Consider the following 23,153-nt stretch of genomic DNA (forward strand, 5'->3'; position numbering starts at 1 on the left):
GGCAGCACAGCGCCTGGCTCATGGGGGCCTTGAGAATTACCAGCACAGAGAGTACTCCGAAGGCCACAGGAGTTCTGCGGGTTATAGTTCTGCAGCGCTGCCCTGGGCGGACTCGGTGGGGGAGGGGCGTGTGCAGCTCAGCGTCCTCGGTTTAGGCCTGGCCCCGGGCCAGGTGTGGCAACAGGACTGCAGCTCCTCCTCTCTTCCCGCTTTTCCCTGCTCCCCCGCCCCTTGAGGAGGCACAAACGCTGATGGCAAGCAAATTACTGGCCGAGTGCTGAGCAGAAATGGCTGCAAGTGGCCGAGGCCTCTGCAGGACCGTGAGCGCCTGGCCCTGTCCTGCGTGGAGACGAGCTCACTGGGAAGCCCCGGGGCGCCCGAAGCCTGAGTACGATGCGGTGGTGATAGGAGCAGGTAAAGCGCTGAGCCAGAGCTGAGGGCGGGGAGGCAGCTCTGCCCAGAGGCCTGGAGGGACCCCTCCCCAGCCTTCCGTTTGCTGGGCACTAGCCGGCCAGGAGAGGGGGCAAAAGGGAGAGGGGCTGTGGTGGAAGCCACAGTCTGCCAGCAGGCGCGGGTCCTGGGGCTCTGGCGTGGACTTCTGTGTGGTTTGGAGCAGATTCTTGCCCTCTGGGCTTGGGTCTTCCCATCTACAATGAGGAGGAGGACTAGGTCATTCTCTCTCCTGTGAAATTTGCTGGTTGCCACCACATTCTTGAAAAGCACGTTACCTACAGGTTAGAAAGACAGACCGGTGGAGTCCAGCCACATCAAGGGCCTGAGTCCTGGTCACACAGCCTCGTCACTGAGGCCACCCATCCCCGGAGGAAACGGATCGTTTCACAAACGGGAGTCAGAAAACAAGTAAAAACGAGTCCCAGAGATGATTGTGCGTGTCCGCAGAGGGCGACAGCCCCCCGCCGCGCACGTCTGGGTGTGGAATCTGCAACGGGTCCTGCTGGCCCCGGGCTCAGAGCCCCGACCCCACCGGGTGCCTGCGGGGCTGCAGGCAGGACCGGCCTGCCATTCACACAGAGGGCCTGAGTTTCAACTTTTGGGATTATTTCCAACTGGGTTTATACAGAGAGATGCCAGGACTGGAAGGAGACTGTGCCCATTAGCTTTAAAGCTGCACCATGTTTTGGCGTTCCTTCATTTCGTATGTGCTGAGAGCAGCCGTGTGCCAGTCAATGTTTAACAGTCACCCCTCCAGGGGAAACGTGTGCAAATGCACCCATGCATCAGCTTAGTAGCGATGCTGAAATAAAAGCAACAGAGCACATTTTTACAGGTAAAATAACGGTGCTCTACATTCCAGGTAGCCAAGTGATTCTCACCAAATGTCTGTGATTTTTGCCAAACTCAGTAGCCAACCTATGGCTGCAATTGACAAATGAGGATAGTTCCAAAAAATGTCTGATGTTTTCATTTACGTTAAAGAGTAGAACAAAAGTGAACTAAGTGAAACCGCGAAGATTATGTCCGAACTTCACTCCTTCAGTGATGGGACCGACTTTCCTCCATCCAATAATACTTTCACTGGAAGAACATTCCCTCCATTGTTTGTGCTTTTCGCGATGCTCCAGCCACGGACACAACACACTGTTAAGTGTAACCTGCATAATTAGCATTTTCTCCACTTTCTCAAGCCTATCAACAGGATAACGAATCAAGCCCGCCGTGTAGTGCCGGCTGATCCCCATGGTGTAAGTACTCTCGCCATGGCCTTTTTCAAGTTGCCAAATGGCGTGCTGGATGTGAGTCTGAGTGGGATACACAGCAGCCCGCCGTTACCTAGCACGGCTGCCGAACGGATGCACAGAGGTAATTACCGCAAGAGCATATAGACCATAGTAAAACATGTACAATAATCAGGAAGTGACAGTATGAATATTGTCTTTAATATAATTTATTTCATTGTAAGCTTAGTAAGTTAATGTTTAACAATGGCTGTTCTGACGACGGCTCACCCACGTCCTAGGCTGGGACAGCCAGCTCCACCCGCACTGACAGCTCAGTAAATGGAAGCGCCCGTCTCTCAGCCTCAGAGGGGGCCTCTGCCTTTCTCCGCCCATGACGACAGCTCGCCCGGCTGTTTCCTGGCAGGGAGATTGACTCTAGGCCTCATCTCTGCATCCCTGAAGTCACACCAGGAGCTGGGAGCCACCTGGAAGAGGACCCCGATGTAGTCAGCGGACTCAGCATGCCTAAGAAAGCCAGGCAGGAGCTTGTTAAAATGCAGGTCCGGGCCCTGGGCCTGGCGATTAGGATTCTCGGGCTTGAAGGTGGCTCCGGAGGTCCACATGTCTAACCAGCCCTGTGAGTGGACCCCATGCAGGCAGCGTCAGCCCACACGTTCCAGAGCCCTTGTTCAGAGCAGCTTCTCCGTGGAGCCCTGCGAGCCTGCTGCCCATGGCTCCCAGGAGTCGGCGTGGGGATCAGCTGAGCCTGCCTGCAGCTTAAGGCCACTGCAGGAGGCAGGGGGAGGTCACCAGAAGCCACAGGAGGGCTCAGCCAGGACTGGGGGGTGAGGGTTGCCGTGAGGAGGGTTCTGGGATATCGGATCCCAGACTCCTGTCATCTGAGGTATGTTTGTGCATTTGTGGGCTTATCTGTGATGATTGAACTGGAACCTAGTTGCCTGGAAGCCTTTATTAGTTTTCCAAGATTCACAATCAGTACTAATTAAAGAACAAATAGCTACCATTTATTGTGGGCCTGCTAAGGGCCGGGCTTTCCATATATTATTGGTTGTTTTCTCGGCAACACTGCAAGGCCCCCAGCATCCTGTTTCGCACATGAGGAAGCATGAGGCTCCTAGCCGTGACACTGGCTTTCGGGCCATGCCTGGAACTATCGGGAGCCAGGCTGAGCCAGGACAGCGGCCTTGCAGGTGCATGTATTTGAGAGCAGGGCTTTTCAAACTGCAGTGGCAACCCACTCATGAGTCCCACCCAGCAATGTTTTCTAAACTTTCTTAAGAGAATTTTCAAAAGTGTGTAAAAATAGTATATCCACCAGCATTTTAAAAAATAAAATTTTATCTAATAGATCATCACCTGCTTATCACATAGTAAGAGTTGATGTTTCTGTGAAGACACTTGCATGTGGAGGGTGTGCCAGGCCAGCATGTAAGATGCATTTCCTCCCACGGATCCTGGTTGGCGAGGTTTGAAAAGGGATTCCTGGAGTGGGTGAGAGGTCGGCTCAATGACCTCTAAAACTCTGGGAGTTTCTATGTGGAAAATTTAAAATCAGCTCAGCAGTGAAGAAAGCCATCATGCGGGTCATTGCTGCTCCCCTATTTATGGATGTTTGTGAAATTATCAGTTGAGCGTTTTATTTGAGTCAACAGAGGGTTCAGGTTGGTGCTCAGAGAACAGTCATCTGACGTCTCAAAGATGCAGAGCGACCTTTCATCACCAAGGACAGACACATGCCCAGTGGTCCAGACTGCGCCCGCCTCCTTCCCTGAAAATGTCCGGGGCCTGTTCTCTGCCCAACAAGGATCCATTGGCAGCTGCACCTTCTCCTGAAACTAAGGAAAGAGGAGGCCCCGGGACCACCTGTGTCAGAATGACCTGGGAGGGCGAGACCCCGTACCAGGCCCCACCACCCGCCTGCTGAGTACACTCGGCATTCACACGGGCTCTGGTGGTCCTGACACTTCTCAAGCTGGGGAGGCACTCCTACCAGGAGGGTTGGCGTGGACCTGGGCTCCCAAGCCAAGTTCAGGGCTCCTGACCCGCAGGCGGCATCCTACGGTTTTGGGGAAGAAATTTGTGTGTAAGGTCGGTAAGTCCACCCGATCCCCGGCTCCCTGACGCACGCTAGCTACTCTAGCACACATGGCAACGGTGGAGTTGAGTTCCTGCCTTTCGAACTGTGCTGATTGTACTTGGGGAGCGCTGGGGGTGACAAAGACAAAGCCATGTGCCTACAGCCGTCTGGGCCACTGCTGTGAACCACACTTGGCAAAGTGAGCCAGGACAGCAACCGTCCTCACGACCAGCCCTTACCTGGGCAGCCGCTGATTCCGCGCCAGACGGGGCCCTCCAGCATCAGTGCACCGGCCACGTTCCCCCCGACAGTCACCCCTCATTCCCACGTGAGGAAGCTCAGTGATATGAGGCTCCACGGGATGGCTTTCTCTGATGCACGTGGACTCCGCACCACCCACTCCAGCACGGAGCCCCAGGCCACGCCAGGGGAAAGGACATCTTCCAGGCCCGGGCGAGAACCGGGGTTTCTGACTCCCCACAGACCAGGAGTCTCAGGGCATCAGGCTGGATGCTGTTCTGACATCCAGGTGCAAGTTTGGGGGGACCCCAGGTTTCTGCTCCCTCTCCAGTGTCTTCCCAGGCGTGGGGCAGGGATGGGTGACCACACCACCAGGGAAGGTGTCTGTCTGCCTGCTGACCATGCTGCCTCCCTCCCCTCCCTGTGTCATTGCAGGTCACAACGGGCTGGTGGCTGTGAGTACCTCCCCTGCCACGCTTCACTGGCCCCTGGCATGTGGCTCTCAGTAGCCACGGGAGGGAAGGAAAGGCAGGCCCGTCCTCTCTCCTCGTGCTGACCAGTGGCCGGGAGGAATGGAATCCGCAGGAGTTAAGGAGGGTGTTGGGGGCTCCCCTTCCTCCCCTCTCCTTCATGCGATGGATTTCCCCTTGGCCTTGGAGGAGTCAGGGAACTTCAGAGGCGAAATGATGAGAAGCTGGGGAGGTGGGTGGGTAACTGGCACCACCTGGGAGACGTGTTGGAGCCTGGGGACCAGGTACCGAGCGGGCGGGCCTATCTATGCTCCCGAGTGTGTGCAGTCCTGTGTGCCGAGGCCTGTGCTCTCAGCTGGGCCCAGGCCACGCACCACCCGGAGTGGACAGCAGCCCCACGGGCCAGGTGCACCCTGGGACAGCAAGGAAGCCAGGGCAGCAGGGAGGTGCCGTCTGAGCCAGGCCAGGGTTACCCGTGGCCGTGCTTCTCGGACCTGAGTCCGTGGGCTCCTAGGAGGCCACAGTGTGCCAGAGGGTGTCCAGGACCCAAGGCAGACACGGGACATCGTGCGGAAGCGGTGGCCGCTCTGGACGATCAATGTAGGGGGCCTAGCCGTGCCGGAGCGATGAGGCGTGTAAGTCTCAGTACTTTCCCCGACACGTCCATTTTACTTGAACATTTTACAGGGGGAGAAATCAGTCATTTAAAACATCGATTTTGTGTTCATACGAGCCTGGGCTTGTCTCCCAGCTCTGCCTACGTGGGGAGGGTCAGGCAAGTCACGCCAGCTCTGAGCCACGGGAACACAGGGCCTCGCAGTGTTGTGAAGGGACTCGATGCTGACTCGTTGCTGGAGGTCTCCAGCCGAGGCCACCGGGCCCTGCTGTTCATCGAGTTGGGTGTTGGCTCCTGGCGGCAAGGAGACCGCACCCCCGGGGACCCAGGCGCTCAGTGAGGGGGCGGTGGGAGGACCTGCGCTGTGGCTGGATGATTTGAGGGGCATCTAGCAGTAGGGTTTGCTCTCGATTGGACCCTGTCAGAAAGGGGGACAACTCCGCGACCGCCATCTCCATGAATCTTGTCTGTGTCGAGGCAGGAGGAGACGGGAACTGGTGACGAAGCAGCCGTCTCTCGGCCCAGAAAGGGAGCGCTTGGCATTTTGTGGGGGCCCAGAGCCCCTGCGTTTGTGCTTAGAATTGTGAGGGGCTTGCTCTGTCTCGGTCTCTGTGCTCTCAGCCCCTGGTCGGAGGTGGTCCTTCCAGCAGGACACACAGGCTCCCCTCCGGGGGCCAGGCGGGCTCCCCAAGGTCAGCTGTTCTCTCTCCTCTCCCACCCGGATGTGTGGGGAGCATGGGCCCTGGGCCAGGCCAGCTGGGTTCAGTTCCCAGCCCCTCTCTTCATCAGCTCCGTGAGCCTGAGGAGAGCGATGCCCCTCACTGAGCCTCGGTCTCCTCACCTGTGAAATGGGAGGAATTCTAGTTCTCCCTCGAGGGCTGGGTGAATTAAATGAGCTGACCCAGTCCAGTGTCTGGCACATTGTCGTTGCCAAGTGAACTTTTTTTAAAAGTCTGAGTTCTATACCATTTGAACTATTCCATCCCTGTTGTCACCTGGGTGGTGGTGAGAGGACCGGCATAGGCTCAAAACCCGACTAATTCTACAAAAAAACAAATATTTATTGATTTACAGCTAAGTGCTAGAGAAAAATTACTAAAATCCCTCCATCATTTGTTCCTCCAAATGAGGCTGCACTGCAGTCTGAGCTTCATTCTCTGGGCACGTTCCCTGAGCCAGCGCCCAGCTCAGGGAACCCTCCCAGCAGCCCGCGAGCCAGGTGAAGTGGGTATCGTTACCATGGCCCCATTTTGCACATGAGGAGATGGAGGCCAGGTGGCTCCGTGCGGAACCTGCCCAGGCAGGAGAGGAGTAGACGCCATGGGGAGCGGAGGTCAGGCTCAGCGCTCACAGCCCAGTCACTCCAGCCTCATGGGGGAAGCAGGGGGGGGGGGGGGGTGCGAAGAGGGGGGCTTGCCCTGCCTGGAGGAGGGGGCCTGAGTTCCCAGAGGCTCCTGGGCCTGCCTGGAGGGAAGGTGAGAGGCAGCCAGGAAGCAGAGGGGCGGAGCAGTCATGTGGGATCTTAGAAGACTTTTGGGAAAGCGAGTTTCAGGGGAAGCAAGGGGAACGGCTTCCCAGAGGCGGGAACGGCGTGAGCCCGGGTGGCAGGCTGGCCTGCAGTGCGGCCCCTGAGACTACAGGCGGCCACCAGGGTGCAGGGAGGGTGCTGTGTGTCCCCCAGGCGGCCTACCTACAGAGGACGGGGGTGAGCACGGCCGTCTTTGAGAGACGCCATGTGATCGGGGGCGCAGCTGTCACGGAGGAGATCATTCCAGGTGAGCCCGGGTGGTGGAGGGGGGGCAGTGGTGGGGTGACCGCCAGTGGCCGCCCGTGACTGTCTTCATGTGACTCGGTTTCAGGGTTCAAGTTCTCCCGAGCATCCTACCTCCTCAGCCTGCTGAGACCACAGATCTACACTGACCTGGAGCTGAAGGTAGAGCCTTGCTGCGGCCGGCCTTGGGGGGGAGGGGGGGTTAGTTCCATCTTCCCCCTGGGGTGAGGCTCCCCACAAGGTGATTCCCGGCACCTGAGGCCTCGCTTCTATCTGAGGGCCTATCTGTCCACAGTCTCCTTGGTACGTTCCCTGATGGTTTGGTCTAGTCCACCCAGTGTCTTAAAAATCGGGAACTTTCACATAAAAATCAGACTTATTTTAATGGAGGAGCTTTATCAACACGAGGCCCGTGTTCCTCCATGCAGCACTGATCCCCACGTGGGGCGGAGGTCCCCAGCCCTGCCTGCCCCCAGCCCTGACTTGTCTGGCCCTCGGGAGCCTGCCTGAACCCTTGAGCCCCGAGTTTGCAAAGCTACCTCAAGCCAGGAGCCTGTCTAGCTGAGGTCCTGCTGTCTCCTTGGCAGCCGGAGCAGGAGCGGAGGGACTTTCACCTCTTCCGGCCCCAGGGCTGCTGGGAGCCATCTGAACCCTCTCAGTGGCCCCTGCTGCCTCTCTTGGGTTAGCCTTGGTCACAGGCTGGGCCAGCGCTGCCCCCCCTCCACATTCCTTTCACCCCTCGCTGCCTCTTGTATAAACTGCTCACAGCCCCGGGCCGCTGAGCCCCTCCCTGCGGGTGCCTGTCGCCCAGAGAAAAGGCCCCTGTGCCACCTGTGCTGGAGGCCGCACGCGCTTTAGCGCCAACTTTGCTCTAAATTGGAAGTTTGAAATTGATAGGATGTTGAGCCACTGTTCACAGCTCTTGGGCTGCTTGAACTGGTTCATGTAGAGGAGTTGTCCAAACTAGATAACTACGGAAACGCACTAAGGAAATTATTCTTTGAGCCCGAGAGAGAGAGCATCACCAGCCAGGACTGGGTGAAAGGTAGCCAAGGATGGGAAAGGGCCTCTGGTCCTCAGCCCGTACCAGCCTAGAGCTGGCGGCACGTCCAGACGCACCAGCTGTGCGCAGAGGCAGCCGCGGTGGGGAAGGGGGCGGGGGAGACCCTCCTGTGAAAAATCTAGCTTCTGAAAACGGAGAGTCACAGAATAGAATTTTTCACATGATTAATAGCTTTATTAATAAAACAAATTAAAAAATATGTGCTCCTGAAAGGTTCTGTGTGCTCCTCAAATATTTGTAAGTCAAATCATATTTTAAATGCATCAAGGGAACTTCCATTTAAGGTGACCCTGGAGTAAATGAGTCTGCAAAGTAAATAAAAATTTTTGATGTGAATAATTTATCTACCTTGTAAGTATGGATTTTCACATAATTGTTTTTTTATTGTGTCTTTCCAAATTTTAATTATTTATTTCTGGAGCGGGGGCAGCTGTAAACTAGTGAGGAGCGGGAGCCAGGGCTTCTGAGTCAGAGATGTGGTTTTGAAACCCGATCTACCTTCCACTGTGACCTTGGGCAAGTTATTTAATGGCCCTGAGCCTCAGTTGTTGCATTTGTACAATGAAGATGGTATAGAGCTGTTGTGGGCTGACCATTGTAACCCTAGGACAGTCCCTGGCACAGGGTAGCGTGGTGTGACACGGAGTGGTGGGACACGGAGTGGTGTGGCAAGGTGTGTTGTGGTGTGATGTGATATGATGTGGTGTGACATAGTGTGACGGTGTGGTTTTGTGTGTTGTGGTGTGTTGTGATGTGATATGAGGTGGTGTGACGGTGTGACATGGAATGGTGTGGCTTTGTGTGTCCTGGTGTGATGTGGTGTGATATGGTCTGCCACAGAGTGCCTGGGCACGGGGGCTTTTACTAAACAATAGGAATCAGGACCGTGGGAACCTGCATGCAGGTATCTCAATGGTCGTAAACACAACCAGAGAAGCTCAAAGGGCAGAGGCCACAATCCCTCCAATGTTGCTTGTTCTGCCTGTGTCCTGCAGAAACATGGGCTGAGAGTTCATCTTCGAAACCCCCACTCCTTCACCCCCATGCTGGAAGAAGGCACGGGGAGCAAGGCGCCCAGGTCCCTACTTTTGGGCACAGACATGGCGGAAAACCAGAGGCAGATTGCCCAGTTCTCGCAGAAGGATGCCCAGGTAGGGAAAGTGACCGGCGACTGACCTCTTCCTCCCTCTGTCGCCTGCAGGCGGCTCTTGAAAGGAAACGGGCCTAGTTGGACTTGTCCTGGAGCACAGGTCCAAGGGCCAGGGGGCTCGGACAGGCCACCCCACCTGCCCTCGATCTTGGGCACTGCGAAGAGAAGGGGGGAGGTCAGTGGTTAAGACCAGTGGACAATGGAGCCACTCACACCTGTGCGTTCAGGACGCGGCCGCTGTTCCGACGGCCTCTGCCTGCTGCGTGTCAGAGGGAGGCCGCTGGCAGGTGCTTACACTGTGCGCTTCTGTCTCCGCTGCTTTCAGACAGAACTCTAAGTGGTTATCAATATTAAAGCACATGGAGGCCAAGACGAAGGATCAAGGGCGGATCAGAGACGATTAAGGATAGAATGAACTGGATCAGGAATCTAGGACAAGGAGGTTGTAATAAATATTCATTCGATTTGGCGTCAATCCCCCGACAGCCCAAGGCAAGAACTTGTACGCGATGGCGTGCGGGTCTGCTGAGCGGAAGCAGCGCATCTGACAGCGAACGCACGATTTTCCCAGGCTTTTCTCTGGGATTGCATTATAAGGAATTTGTTGGGTAGCTTTGTCTAACGAGTTAGTGAATATAATGGGCCTGGTGTGATTGGTTTGCAGATATAAAAAGATTCCTTAAATGGCTATTTTTTGTACTAAGCCTAGATATAAGCTGAAGGCATGGCCTTAACTCAGATCTTGTGCAGACATTTTTATAAGAACCTAGGTTACTGTAATCAATGCGTGTTGCTTTTTGTGAGGCTAGTCTATAACCAGGGAATATCTCTTCAACCAGCAATTTCCAAACCCGGCTGACAGTCAGGGTCGCCCAGGGAGCGTGGCTTTGTTTTCAAAGTGATTCTTTTGTGCACTGGGTCAGGGACCACTGCCTCCACCCTGTGCTCCAAACCCTGCCACTTCAGACGCACGAGGGAGCATTAAGGACAAGGCCAGGGCCCGGGGCCTGTGGGACTGGGCGGTGGCCTGGAGTGCTGCCGACCACAGGAGCGGGAGGCAGGGCACATCCGCTGTGGGAAGTCAGGGGCCTCTATTCTGGCTTCGTCTTTGTCGATGGTCATTCTAAAGGCCTCCCGCAGAACTTTCCTTTGTGTAACAATTAAATCCGTGGGTATATCCGTGAGTCTGGATGAACCAAAAATTAAGAGCTCTGGGCTGAAAATGAAGATAAGGCCTCCAGGGCACAGGCAGCCACCCAGCTCCTGTCGCCCATCCAGGGGAGGAGGGTGGGTATCGAAGTGGATTCTGTCGTGGGAGCTCGTGGGGTGAAGGGGTGCAGACCTGGTCCTGCTGTGATGAGAGGACGTGGGAGGGTGCAGAGCAGGAAGGAGCAGTCGGCAAGCTGGAGAGCGGGGAAAGGATCCTACTTCCCCTCAGTAATGCACGGCAGACGGCAGAGAAAGAAGGAACTGCTCCGTGGTTCTTGGTTTATCGCGGAGACCACATCCTGGGTACTTGCCAGGTTCCTGTGGCGGACGACTGGTCCTGGCCAGCTTAACCCCTGTTCCTGCCACCGCCCGATGGCTCTCCCACGGCCCAGACTCGCTCTGACCTCCCCTGGTGTGGACCTCAGCACAGACCCAGACAGGGAGTGACAGCACAGCCACACTGACCTCAGCACAGACCCGGACAGGGAGTGACAGCACAGCCACACTGAGAGGCGGGGCAGCGGCCAGAGGACCAGGAGGCTCCGCTGAGGGCGGCGGCCACATGGGGGCAGCATGAAGGGCAGAGCATGGGGCCATGTCCCCTTCTAGGCATCAGGGCCTGGACTTGGGGTTCTGTTCCAGGCTTTTCCCAAATACGAGGCCTTCATGAATCGCTTGGCATCAGCCGTCGACCCTCTGCTGGACGCAGCGCCCGTGGACATGGAGGCCTTCCGGCGGGGCTCCCTGCTGCAGAGGCTCCGGGCGCTCTCCACCCTCGCACCCCTGCTGCAGGCAGGTAAGTCCCGGCCGGCACAGGCAGATGAGTGACCTTCCGGAGCCGAGCCCACTGTCGCCACGACCAGACGTAGCCTGAGCCTCCAAGGCAGCCTGCCAGCTTACACCCATTAACGGCTGCCCGGAGGTCGGCGGGGAGGGCATGCCTGGCGTGCCCTAACACCAGGGCCCACACAAAGGCTTACGTGCGAGCGGTTCGTTTTGCAGGGTGATCCAGGGAAGAGGGGGAGTCCACACCAGCGTGCTGCTGTGCGGGCCACCACGCAGGTGACAGGTGCTGGGTCCCGAGAGGACCCCCTAGAAGCCCTGGGAGATGCTCGTGAGGACCTGTCCCCAGAGAAAAAAGGGAAACTTTTCTCCATTAGGTTCTATCTCCCAGTGATCAAAGGTTGCCCCATGGGGGTTTAACTCCTACATAGGACTGGGCATCCATGGGTGTCAGGTGGTCTTTTGTGGGTGTCCTGTCTTGGGGCCAGAGAAGCCCCAAGGCTGAAATGAAGAGGCGCACCTTACAGCGTGAGGTGAGATCTGCCGATGGCACCGTGTGGAGCTGATGGAAGCCTGCCTGGCCCTGGTCGTTAGAGAGAGGGGCCAGGAGAGTTTGAAGAGGATGCTAGATTGGGGCTTAGCAGGAAAAACTTCTGTGATTGATTAGTGATGTCTGACACGGCTATGAAAAGGGCAGTTTGGCTACACATGCTATTCTTTTCTACTCCTCCAGGTTATAAAGACCAGTTTAGCTTCTGTATTCTAGAAAAATACTGAAACAGTTAGCTATGGCCACAAAATTGCTACATAAACTGTAAAACTTCAGTGGCATATAAAAATTAATTTCTGACAAATCTGCATGGTTTAGCTGATGCCAACTGGGCTCAGCTGATCTGGTCTGGTCTCACACATGTTGGTGGCTGGGGCAGATCAGCTAGGGCAGCTATGCTCCAGGCGCCTGTCCTCCTGGGAGCTGCAGGCTAGTCGAGGCCTTCTTACATTAATGGCAGAAGCTCAGAGGGCAAGACCCAATGTGCAGGCCAGTTTCAAGCCGCTGTTTGCATCACAACTTAAAGCATTCCACTGACCAAGCAAACCTCGTGGATGAGTCCAGAATCGAGTGTGGAGAGAATGCAGATCACAGCGTTTCCTTCTCGCCTGTCAGTTTGTTTTGTGGGTCTTCTCTTTCAGGCCGCATCCTGGGGGCCCAGCTGCCCCAGTATTACCAGGTCCTCACAGCTCCCATTACCAAGGTGAGGGGCTCCCCGCCTCAGGCAGGGCCTTGCGGTGAGGGGTTCTCTCCCCCCCCCCCCCCCCCCGTGGCCCTAAGCTCTTCTCCTTGCTATGTTACTGTCCCAGGTGCTGGATCAGTGGTTTGAGTCAGAGCCTCTAAAAGCTACTCTAGCAACGGATGCTGTGATTGGAGCCATGACAAGTCCCCACACTCCAGGCAGTGGGTGAGTGTGGGAGGCGAGGTGGGGCAGTGGGAGTGGAGCGAATTCCCCCAAAAGCGTGATAACAACAGTCACTGACTGAGCTCACCCTGTGAGCCAAGCAGGAAGCCACACACTCCGTACACGATCCATCTGACCCTCACGCTAGGACCTAAGAGCCGTGGTTCAGAGAAGGGAAGTGTTTTGCCCGAAGTCACACAGCTACGAAGTGGCAGGGCTGATTTGCAGCCCAAGTTGTCTGACCCCCAAAAAGTCCTTCCTAGCTGCTACTCTCTGTTCTTCAGTAAGAAAAGCCTCTCACCCACCTCCCACGGTGACATCTCACGTGAATGTATCTTCTTCCCACCCTTTCTCCTCTTCTCTCCCTCACTCCTCTTCCCATCTCTTCCCCGCCCAGGAAGCCCTGCTGCCCCTCCCCCTCCCACCGACCATTTCCCTGGGTCCCAGGACAGGCTCACACACAGACACCTGGGTAAGGGTGGGCAGTCGCCTTCCCTCTGTGAGCGGGGTGTGCTAACAGCCTGAGCCAGCAGGGGGCAGTCACACGCAGTGGAGTCCTTGGCTGCGGTAGGACGGAGGGAAGCCCCGCGAGAGCAGGAAGGGCGGGTTGTGTGTTGGGACAGAGGATGCTGCCAGGTGTTGGGCTGTGTCCAAAGCACCAGAAGATGCAGCTAGAAGCTGTCAATGTGTCTTTTCTCTCAAGGGAGGGAGCGCCCCTTGGAAGTGGTTTCCCGCGTGCACTAAGCCAGCCCCCCATTCCCCAGGGCCGTGGAAAAGGGGGGCTGGCAGCAGTTGCCACACCTCGGCCAAGCTCTGTGCTCAAACAATCAATGGGGATCTTCCAGCTGAGGCTTCCTACCCTTTTCTCTGTGGGCCTCCAGGAGGCTTAGCTACTGCCCAGGTTGTAAACGTGGCTTTAAGTAATTTGTTTCTTCATTAATTCTTTCAATAAATATTGGTGGAGCACTTGTCTGTGCGAGGTGTAGGGCGACAGCAGAGAATGGAGCTGAAGTCCTGTGGGTGAGGCGGACGCAGAGCAGGCACTGACAGCCGAGTGCCGAGGTGCTGGGACGGGAAGGAGGCAGGACAACGTGCTCTCGGTCAAAGAAGCCCTGCAGGAGAGGTTGCCGGCTCAGCTGAGCCTCTGAGGACGGAGGAACTAGTGAAGCAAAAGACGAGGGAGGAGGGGCCCTAGGCAGCTGTGCTCCATGTGCAAAGGTTGGGAGTTGAGAAACCAGGTGGCCTATTCGAGGGACTAAAGGAGGTTCCGTTTGGTAGGAGTTGGGCTGGCAGGGGGCGTGGGGGGGGATGCGGCTCAAGATCAGGCAGGAGCCCTGGGGGCCCTTTTCAGACTCTGGCCACGACCAACAAGGAGCCCGAGAAGGTTTGACAGGAGAGGAGGGCCAGGGCATAGCTGGGTTTTGAGTTGGGACTCCAGGTTCTACGTGGAGAAAGGTCTGCAGGGAAGAGAGAGCGGGAGAAGGTGGTCCAGTGAGGAAGGCCCACTGCAGTGTTTACGGGAGAGCAGGTGGCCTGGACCCGGGAAGGAGCCGCAGGGAGCAGGGGCAGGAAGCTCTTCACAGGCGGAGGTGACAGCACGTGGTTGGATGGAGGTTGTGAGCGACTAGTAGGAGGCAGGTTTCTTCTGGAAACTGAAGATGCCGTTCTTTGGGGTGGGGAGGGAGAAACAGGTTGGTGGATGGGGGCAAAGATTGGGTTTAAGACGCCTGATAAGAAACCATGCAAATGGGGATCTCAGTGGGTAGCTGGACAGACGGACTGGAGCGCAGGAGAGAGCCGGAGCTGCAGCACCAGACACGTGTGCACGGGGAGAGAACTGGGATGGGGAAGCAAAGGGCTCGTACAAGAGCCTAAGCCCATTGAAAGGCTAGTGGGGCAGGTTGGGTGGGAAGAGAGAGGCTGAAGGTACAAGACAGGGTAGAATATTTGCACCTTGAACTCTGAGGAGATTAAATGCCACCTCGGGCCACTGAGTCTGATGATCTGCCCTCAGGTATGTGCTGCTGCATCACGTGATGGGGGGCCTGGAGGGGATGCCCGGGGCCTGGGGCTACGTCCAGGGAGGCATGGGTGCCCTCTCGGATGCCATCGCAAGCTCAGCCACCGCGCACGGAGCAAGTATCTTCACTGGGAAGGTGAATGGTTGGCTAGGGTCCTTCCAAAACCTCAGATTCGCAAGTTCCCTCATTTTACCAATGGACAGGGCGGGGCTCAGAGTCCAGGGGCTCAGTCCTGCAGCCTGTTAGTAGCTGCGCAGCTGTCCACCGGGTCCTGGCTCCCGACAAGTTCACTGCCACTGCCCACACTTGGGCTGAGCTTTCCGGGTGGAGGGGCGGGCTAGGCTTCCCCGAGGAGCTGCGAGCTCGGCCGGTGGATTCGGGGTGCGGAAGCTGTGAATGTCCAGGAGCAGCAGAGACCATGGAAATCCTTCAAGGTCTCACCTCGTTTTCCTTCCTGGGGGCTTCTGGGGCCTCACGGTGCGGGGTCCAGACGGTGGCTCAGGTGCAGGTGAGCAGCGGAGGACGCGTGCGAGGAGTGGTGCTGCAGGACGGCTCCGAGGTGAGGAGCAAAGTGGTGCTGTCCAACGCGGCGCCCCAGACCACCTTCCTGAAGCTGACGCCAAAGGTGAGCCTGGGGGGGGGGGGGGGGGGGTTAAGATCTCTGCCCAGCCCAGCCCGATGGCTCAGGGGTGGAGGGTTGACCTATGAACCAGGAGGTCACAGTTCAATTCCCGGTCAGGCACCTGCTCAAGTTGTGGGCTCGATTACCCAGTTGGGGGAGGGGGGTGCAGGAGGCAGCCAATCAATGATTCTCTCTCATCATTGATGTTTCTATCCCCTCTCCCTCTCCCTTCACCTCTCTGAAGTCAATAAAAAAAAGCAAATTTTTTAAAGATCTCTGCCAAGACAGGAGCTAAGAAATGGGGTGATCGAGGGAGCTGGAACTGCATGGGGGTAGGAGATGCAAGGGCCAAGTCTGTCCACCTTTGGGGAAGCCAGTCCTCCTCTTTCTCACCTCACAGATGGGTAACAAACAGGGCAGAGCCTCACAGGTGAGGAGAAAGGTCCAGAGAGGTGAGGTGCCCTGGGCCGTTCAGGTGGCAAAGGACAGAGCCAGAGCTGGGACCCGGAGTTATTTATACAACTGTCCTGCTATCCCGGTTCCTCCCTTCTAACCAGCCCCGGCTCCACGGCCTGTGTGGATTACCTGTTTCCACATGAATGCCGCATCACAAACAGCCACAGGACTCCTGGGCATGTGACAGAACTACTGGTTTAGCACAGAGAGCTGGAGAAGTCCGTTGATCTTGGCTAAGTTCAGCTGATTTGGGCTCCTCGTACATCTGCCATCAGCTCTGAGCCCCGCTGACGTGGGCTGGGCTCGCTCACATGCCAGCCAGGGGGTCAGGAGGCATGGCTAGTGCAGGACAGTTTCTGCCCAAATGACCTGGGCCGGTGTGTGTGTGTGTGGGGGGGGGGGGGTGTCTCTGTTCCACCGTCCTTCATCCTCTCGCATTTTCTCAGTGTCTGGCAGAGGCAAAAGCAAGCAAACTCATCCAGGCAAGCCCTTTCCAGGCTTCGGGTTGCATCCCATTCACACTGGTCTTGTTCAAGGCCAACCCCAGGGTCAGAAGGGAGGTCATTACAGAGAGGGATGCATAGAAAGGCGTGAGGATTTGGAATAATTCTTGCAACTGACCACACCTCCCCTGTCCCTAAGATAGGCGATGATATGAGCACGGAGCTCCCAACCATTCTTGGGGCTATTCTTGAGACAAGCACCTCTTTTTCTGAGTGATTCCACTACTAAAATCCAACAAACATCCATTCAAAAGCCTCTTGTTAAGGCACTTCTGAGATCAAGACTTCCAACAGCTTACGGATGGGAGGAGAAAGGCCTACAGACCGCTGGCCATGTCGAAAGCAGGAGTCAGTGTGGGCCATTTATAGTCAGGACTGCTGACAGGTCACAGAGGAAGAGTGGTTAGCGCTGAGCAGGAGGGGAGGGCTTCACGGAGGAGGGGATCTGGCTGAGCTCTGAGGATGGAGAGGATTTCCGGAAGTAGAGGTCAAGAGACCGGTCTGAGCAAAGGAGGAAGGCCGCCACTTCGGGGCCAGGCCTTTATGGAAACTTCCGCTTGCAGGAATGGCTTCCCGAAGAGTTCACACAGAGGATCTCTCAGCTGGACATCCGGTCGCCTGTCACCAAGATCAACGGTAAAAGCAAAGCCCACTGCAGGGCCGTCTCTCGGCCATGCTCAGAGTGAGCAGCGTCCAGGTCTGGGGGAAACTGACCTCATCATCATTTCTATCCCCGACCTCCAGCCTGCCCCTGATTTGAAGGGGAAACACTTTTTCATACTTTCTCTTCCCAGGGTGAGCAGGGTGATGGGGAGAGAAGGAGGATCCCGGGGTGCAGAGGACACAGGCCGTGGGGCCCTGACCCAGCCCTTCCTTTGGTTCCTCAGTGGCTGTCAACCGGCTGCCTGACTTCCTGGCGGCCCCCAATGCTCCCAGGGGCCAGCCGCTGCCCCATCACCAGTGCTCCATCCACCTGAACTGTGAAGACACCCACCTGCTCCACCAGGCCTTTGAGGATGCCATGGATGGCCGGCCCTCCCACAGGTGAGCGGTCCCTGGGCTTTGCATCCCTGGGGTGTTCTCAGCCATGGCCCTAGGGAGGCGGGGGCGACTGTCCAGACACAGTAGGGTTGTCTCTTCCTCCTGGTGTTAAATATTCACAACGAGGTAGGACCTGCCTAAATCCACACTGAGATTCCAAGGCGAGGAAATGCATCCCAGGCAGGAAGTATGGGTCAGGGCAGGGAAGGGACAAAGAGGGCAGCAGGTTCAGCCAAGTAGCACGGATTAGCAGAAGGAGCGAAGAGAACAGAGCTGGCGTTTGGGACGAACTGGAGAAAATGCGGAAGAGAAAGGGCATTTATCCAATTCAGCCGCCTGCCCAGGGGCCCACACTCACCGATTCCATATCCGCTCTTATCTCTGATAAGCTGCTTCATGCAAAACTTGGAAAAGGGTTTCCCACCTCCCACCGCACCGCAGCTGTGTCTCCAGCCTAGGGACAGACAGGGATGTTCGGGAGCAAGCATCTTCCATCCTGTCCATGTCCCCCAAAACCTGCTGAAAACCGATTCTGTGCCAGGCTCTGTATAGGCACAGGTTGAAGGGATCGGGGGTCGGGTAGGGGCATGAGGCAGACACTAAGTTCATCATAAGGTGGGCACACAAACATTAACAGCACGAGGTAAAGAGGATGTGGGGCCTGAGAGAGGGGTAGAGGGCGAAGCCCACTTATCCATTCATAAATATTTGGGCCCTACTCTGTTACAGGCTTAGTTCAGGGACCAGGGTGCAATGCAGAAGCAGAGTCAACAAGGCCTCAGCCCTCAGGTCACTGGCATTTTATGGTGGAGACAAGATAGCCATGCACTGTGACATGAAGAAAAATAGGTCGGGGGGCGGGGAGGGGGGGGGCATTGCTAGTCTTCATTAGAGGGTCAGAAGAGGCTTCGCTAACAACTTTGCATTTGAGCAGGGACCTGAAGGAGGTCTGTGGGTATCTGAGGAAGAACATCCAGACGGAGGGAAAGTCAGGTGCAAAGGCCCTGGGGCAGGAGGGTGCTGCTGTGTGGGAGGCACAGGAATGAGGCCAGAGTGGCTGGAGAAAGAGAACCTGGGGGTGAAGGGCAGCGGGAGGGGTCTGAGCCGCAGCTGCTCCATCCTGCTGGGCTGCCCACCACCGCTGGACTTTCCCAGGGGAGTGTGGGCGGGGCCTCGCCTGCATTTCAGAAGGACCACTGCGGCCGCTGTGCGGAGGAAAAGGATGTCTGCGCAATGGTTACTCTTACAGAACCCAAGGAGAAGGGGTGGAGGAGGCTTGGCCCAGGGTGGGGCGGGGGAAGTGATGAGAAGTGGCCACATACTGGGTATTTGAAGGCAAAGCTGCCAGGATTGGCTGTTGGGCAGGAAGTGGGGTAGGAATGAGAAAGAGAAGCCCCAGGAGAGGGTGTTTCCTATGTCGGAGAGGGTAGGAGGCGTGTGCAGGGAGGAGCGGGTTCTAGCGGATCCCAGGCATTCGGTTTGGCAAGTTACTTTGGAGGGGACTAGTGGACACACAGCCCAGAGGACGCGCTGAAGTGAGGAACGCGGGCAGAAGGGGCACTCGGTGGCCTAAGGGTGGCAGTGTTCGGAGGCCAGAGGAACACTGTGCTGCAGGCGGAACAGGTGTTGTAACAAGGGAGGGGCGGGAGGCGGTTCCTGGGCTGCTGGTGCCCGGCAGCTCTGTGTTGCTTGGCCTGCTCAGGACAGGCGACCAGGCAGGGGTAAGAGAGGTTGAAACCTGGCTGCCCAAGCGCCTGCTGTCTTAGCCTGGCCCCTTCGCTCATTCGTGTTGTTTGTCTGGACCTGGGACATTTGAGACCCTTTGTTCTACAGGCTGTGGTGGAGGAAGGCAGGGAAGGCCAGGCATTCGGGGCTGGGGCTCGTGGGACCAGAGACCCTGGGGCTGGGGCTGGGCTGGGCCCCTCAGGAGTAGTCTGGACTCTCCTGGTGGCCACTGCCCCTGTGCCGGTGACCAGCCACCTTGGCCTCACAGAGATGATCCGCCGGCCTGGGCGTCATCTGGTCCCAGGCCTTCCTCTTGTCCCTGTCATCTCAGAGCAGCCCCAGCCCCTTCCCTTGGGGCAACTGCTTCTTGGGATCTGACCGTCCCTCCTCCTGTCACAGGCCTATGATTGAGCTGTGCATCCCTTCCTCCCTGGACCCCACGCTGGCCCCGCCCGGCTGCCACGTGGTCTCCCTCTTCACCCAGTACACTCCCTACACCCTGGCCGGAGGCCAAGTCTGGGATGAGCAGGAGAGAAACGCTTATGCAGACAAAGGTAAGGAGTTCCGCTAGACTTCCTGTCTGCAGTGGCAGCTGGCCTGGTGGTCTGAATCCCCCGCCTGCAGGATCTGTCCCCTGAGAAGAGAATTATCCAAGGGAACTAAGTCTGCATAGTGAATGCCCGGGCCAGGCACTGGGCTAAGAAAGTAAAACACACAGTTCCTGCCCCCAAGTGGCTCACGGTCCAGTGGGTTGAGTAATAAGGAAACCAATCTTACAGCACAAGGTCCTGTGTGAACCGAAGGAGGAAGCATGAGGCGGAGGGACGTGGAGAGCTTTCCAGAGCCGGGGCCGTGGGAATGGGGCTTTACAGGATGAACAGGAGTTAGCCAGGTAGCAAGTGGCATTCCACGCAAAAGAAATAGCTTGAGCAAAGCGATGCGGCGAGGAAAGCTTTGCACAGTCAAGGAGAAACAAATCACTTTGTGTTGAGGGTTGAGGTAAGGAGGTGGGACTAGCCTGAGATCCATAGGCCTTTGTACTGAATTATTTATTTGCCTGAGGATTGTATCTATCTATCTATCTATCTATCTATTTAATTTTGCTTATTGAGATGTAATTTGCAGTGTATAGTTTAATGAATTACAGTAAACTTGCCAAATTGTGAACCATAACGCCTCCTCCTAACACCCCGTCTCCCTGCTGCCTGGACCAGTGTTCGACTGCATCGAGGCCTATGCCCCTGGCTTCAAGGGCTCCGTGGTGGGCAGAGACATCCTCACTCCACCTGACTTGGAGAGAATCTTTGGGCTTCCTGGAGGGGTAAGAATAAGTATGGGGTCCCTCATCACACTCTTCTCTCTGTACCCCACTCCCTAGGGGGCCCCACACACAGCCTTCACCCGAAGGGAGGACAGTAGCAGGGCCCACGGCGGAGAAGGGACAGAGGAGGGGCCCGATCTAGGGAGCGGGCAGAGCTGGGAGATTCAGGCAGGGGAGGCAGCACCTGCTGGGGAGCTCACCAGGCCTGGGGTCCCTCCGCCTGGACGTCCATGGCCGCCCGTCCCATTTGAGCTTCTTCAGAGGGAGTGCCCTTCCTCCAGGCAGCTGGCCCTCAGGCTCCTGGTCAGGGTCCCAAGCCTCCCTGAGGCTGGAGGCGGGGGGGCCAGTGAGGAGACCAGTCCCAACCCAGTGGCACCAGCCTCCCGTGGCTGCTGACCGCGGCCCTGTGTCTGGGCCCAAATGGGACGCGCTGCTCGTGTAAAAGGCACACCAGGTTGCAAAGACTTCGTGTGGGAAAAGCGTACAGTGTCTCATTCATCACGCGCTATTGATCCCGTGTTGAAATGATAATGTGCTGGGTCTACTGGGTTAAATGAAACACACATTGACATTGATTTCACCAGTCCCTTTTTTAAATTTGAATGTGGCTCCTAGAAAATAAAAGTCACCTATGTGGCTCACGTTAGATTTTATTGGATCCCTGGTCCAGCTCTAGGATAAAGGAGGCCAGGCAGGGGGGAGGGAAAGGAGTGGGTGGGTGTGGAAGGCATGAGGTGGGCGGGGGTGACATGAGGGTCCGCCTGGAGGCCGAGGAGAGGAAGGTCGAGCAGGCTTGAGGGACGAGGTCGGTGAGGGGCGTGCTGAGAAGCCGGCTGGAAGCACACCCTGTGGTGACATCCTATAGATGTTCGTCTTCTTGCCCAGACCTGCCCGCCCCCTCACCCCCGCCCCGGCCAGGCTGGTCTGCCCAGGCCATCGGAGCAGAGCCGAGCTCGGTCCCAGGCCCCTCGCCTGCCACTTACTGTGTTTCTGTGGAGCGTGGATCCCCGGGCCCAGGCTCAGACGGTGTCCTGGTCAAAGAGACCGGGCCAGCGGCCGAAATCGGTCGGGTTCCTCTCACTGCAAACAGAGCGGGATCCGCAGTCCATAGCAAAGCATGCAGAATCTCCCTTTCAGCGTCCCGGTTCCCTCGCCTCTGCAGATGCTCCCGCCTTCCTTCTTCCTGAAAACATGCCCCTGGAAAGCTCCCCCCGCCCCGGTTTCCCCCTGTGTCCTCTCTGCATCCTGAGAACCCGCAGAGCATCCCGGAAGGGGGACCCTTGGGGAGCACAGGGGAGTGAAGACCCAAACACTCCTGTGTTCACGCCGTGGCGCTGCCTCCACAGAACATATTCCACGGCGCCATGGCCCTGGACCAGCTCTACTTCGCCCGCCCCACGCCCCTGCACCCTGGCCACCGCTGCCCACTCCCCGGCCTGTACCTCTGCGGAAGTGGGGCCCACCCTGGTGAGTGCCCCTCCCCCCGTCCCACCGCCCCATGTGGGTGGCGAGGGCTGGCGGGACGTCAGAGGCATGTGGACGGGGACCAGATAAACAGGGAGGGAGGCAGGGAGGGGCCCGGGACCCCCACGGAACAACCATCCCCACATTCGGGATTCTCGGAGCTGGGGGACCTGGTGCCCTCTGCCGGGCGGGCCACAGCCACAGGCCTGGTAGCTCGCACCCTCCTCAGGAGGTTTGGGGGTATGTCCCCGAGGCATCTCCCCACATTCCATTTGGACTGTGAGGCACCCGTGTCCCTAAATCCCCTCCTTCATTCAGACCAGTCAGGGTCGATAAGTTAATGCCTCCATGTAAACACTCTCCCCTCCCTATCCCCAGCGTGACTGACCTCCCCCAGGCCTCCGTTCATGCTCACACTTACCTGGGCCCCACGGGCTCGGGCTCCCAGGAGGGCCCTGTCCTTCCCCCCTCCCCTCCAGCCCTCAGTCCTGTGCCAGTTTCTCGTGCTGAGGGTCTCCCATCAGGCACATGGGCGCTCAGACCCAAAGGGGCACTTGCGTGGACTGTGGGCCCGGCCCCTCCCCAGAGCTCTGAGGCAGGAAACCTGCAGGGGAGCCCAGAGCCTGTCTTCCTCAGGGGTCAGGGGTCAGGGGTCAGGGTGGTTCCGAGGCCCACACCAGAGCACTCCGGCATCCTCACTCTGCTTGGCCGCTGCTCCCCTGTGAGCCCTGGCCCTGCCCGCTCCTGGCGGGGGCGGGGGGAGGGGCGTGGAGTGCAGCTTTGGCTCATGGGAGATTCCCCTCCAGGAGGAGGGGTCATGGGAGCCGCTGGTCGCAATGCAGCCCACGTGGTCTTGGAGGACCTCAAGAGCCTGTGATCCTGACCCAGGAAGAACTGCCCTTGAGCTTGGAGGTCCCCACGGGGCCATCTGTCCAGGCTATGGCTGAGGCAGACCAGTGCTCAAGGCTCGGCGACTATTTTAGAAAAACACCTGCAAGTTACATTCGGCACTGGCTAGCCTTGTACCCAGGGCTCATGATGAACTGCTTTTGTTTTATTAAAAACAGTGTTTTGTACAGATAGTCTGCATTTTTCTATATATTGGAATAGGAAAAATGTAACTGTGTAATTGCATGTCTCCGTGATAGTAGGTGGGATTTACTTGTCTGGAATACTCAGTATTCTCACAACATCAGCGCCTCACAGCCCATTTGGCCAACAAGCATCCCCATCTCACTGCTGGGCCCGCACCACCCATGGGTTGGGGGGCCGCCCGGTGAGGCCCAATCTGCTGCTGACACTTCCAGGCAAACTGTAGGAAAGGTCCCAGCTCCCCAGGGAGCCACCAAGTCATCCGCAGGGGCCCCGGGCCTGCACGGTGCCCGGCATCTGAAACCCTTACCTCCGCCGGCCAGGCCGGCAGCAGTGAGGGTGAGTGCAAGGCAGGCGCAGCTGAGGGCCACGTTC

General features: G+C 57.3%; 1 protein-coding gene across 1 annotated transcript; it reads left to right on the top strand.

Annotated features, from left to right (window-relative positions):
* Window positions 1-287: 287 nt before the first annotated feature.
* On the top strand, window positions 288-22,764 carry PYROXD2 (pyridine nucleotide-disulphide oxidoreductase domain 2). Its single transcript, XM_036336398.1, has 16 exons — window positions 288-414; window positions 4,453-4,472; window positions 6,785-6,878; window positions 6,963-7,036; window positions 8,933-9,088; window positions 10,939-11,092; window positions 12,271-12,332; window positions 12,439-12,536; window positions 14,548-14,689; window positions 15,045-15,179; window positions 16,699-16,771; window positions 17,023-17,179; window positions 19,301-19,455; window positions 20,116-20,222; window positions 21,569-21,689; window positions 22,493-22,764. The coding sequence occupies exons 1-16, from the start codon at window positions 288-290 to the stop codon at window positions 22,561-22,563; spliced, it is 1,746 nt and encodes a 581-aa protein (XP_036192291.1). The 3' UTR covers window positions 22,564-22,764.
* The last annotated feature ends 389 nt before the right edge of the window (window positions 22,765-23,153 follow it).

The sequence above is a fragment of the Myotis myotis genome, unplaced genomic scaffold (genome assembly GCF_014108235.1).
Source record: "Myotis myotis isolate mMyoMyo1 unplaced genomic scaffold, mMyoMyo1.p scaffold_m19_p_15, whole genome shotgun sequence".
Classification (NCBI taxonomy): Eukaryota; Metazoa; Chordata; class Mammalia; order Chiroptera; family Vespertilionidae; genus Myotis; species Myotis myotis.

Bases quoted from the DNA above. Each gene is read 5' to 3' on its own strand.
- PYROXD2 (XM_036336398.1), top strand. From the start codon at position 288: ATGGCTGCAAGTGGCCGAGGCCTCTGCAGGACCGTGAGCGCCTGGCCC. The intron at 7,037-8,932 runs GTAGAGCCTTGC...TGTGTCCTGCAG, and splicing joins ACACTGACCTGGAGCTGAAG to AAACATGGGCTGAGAGTTCA. The intron at 12,333-12,438 runs GTGAGGGGCTCC...TTACTGTCCCAG, and splicing joins TCACAGCTCCCATTACCAAG to GTGCTGGATCAGTGGTTTGA.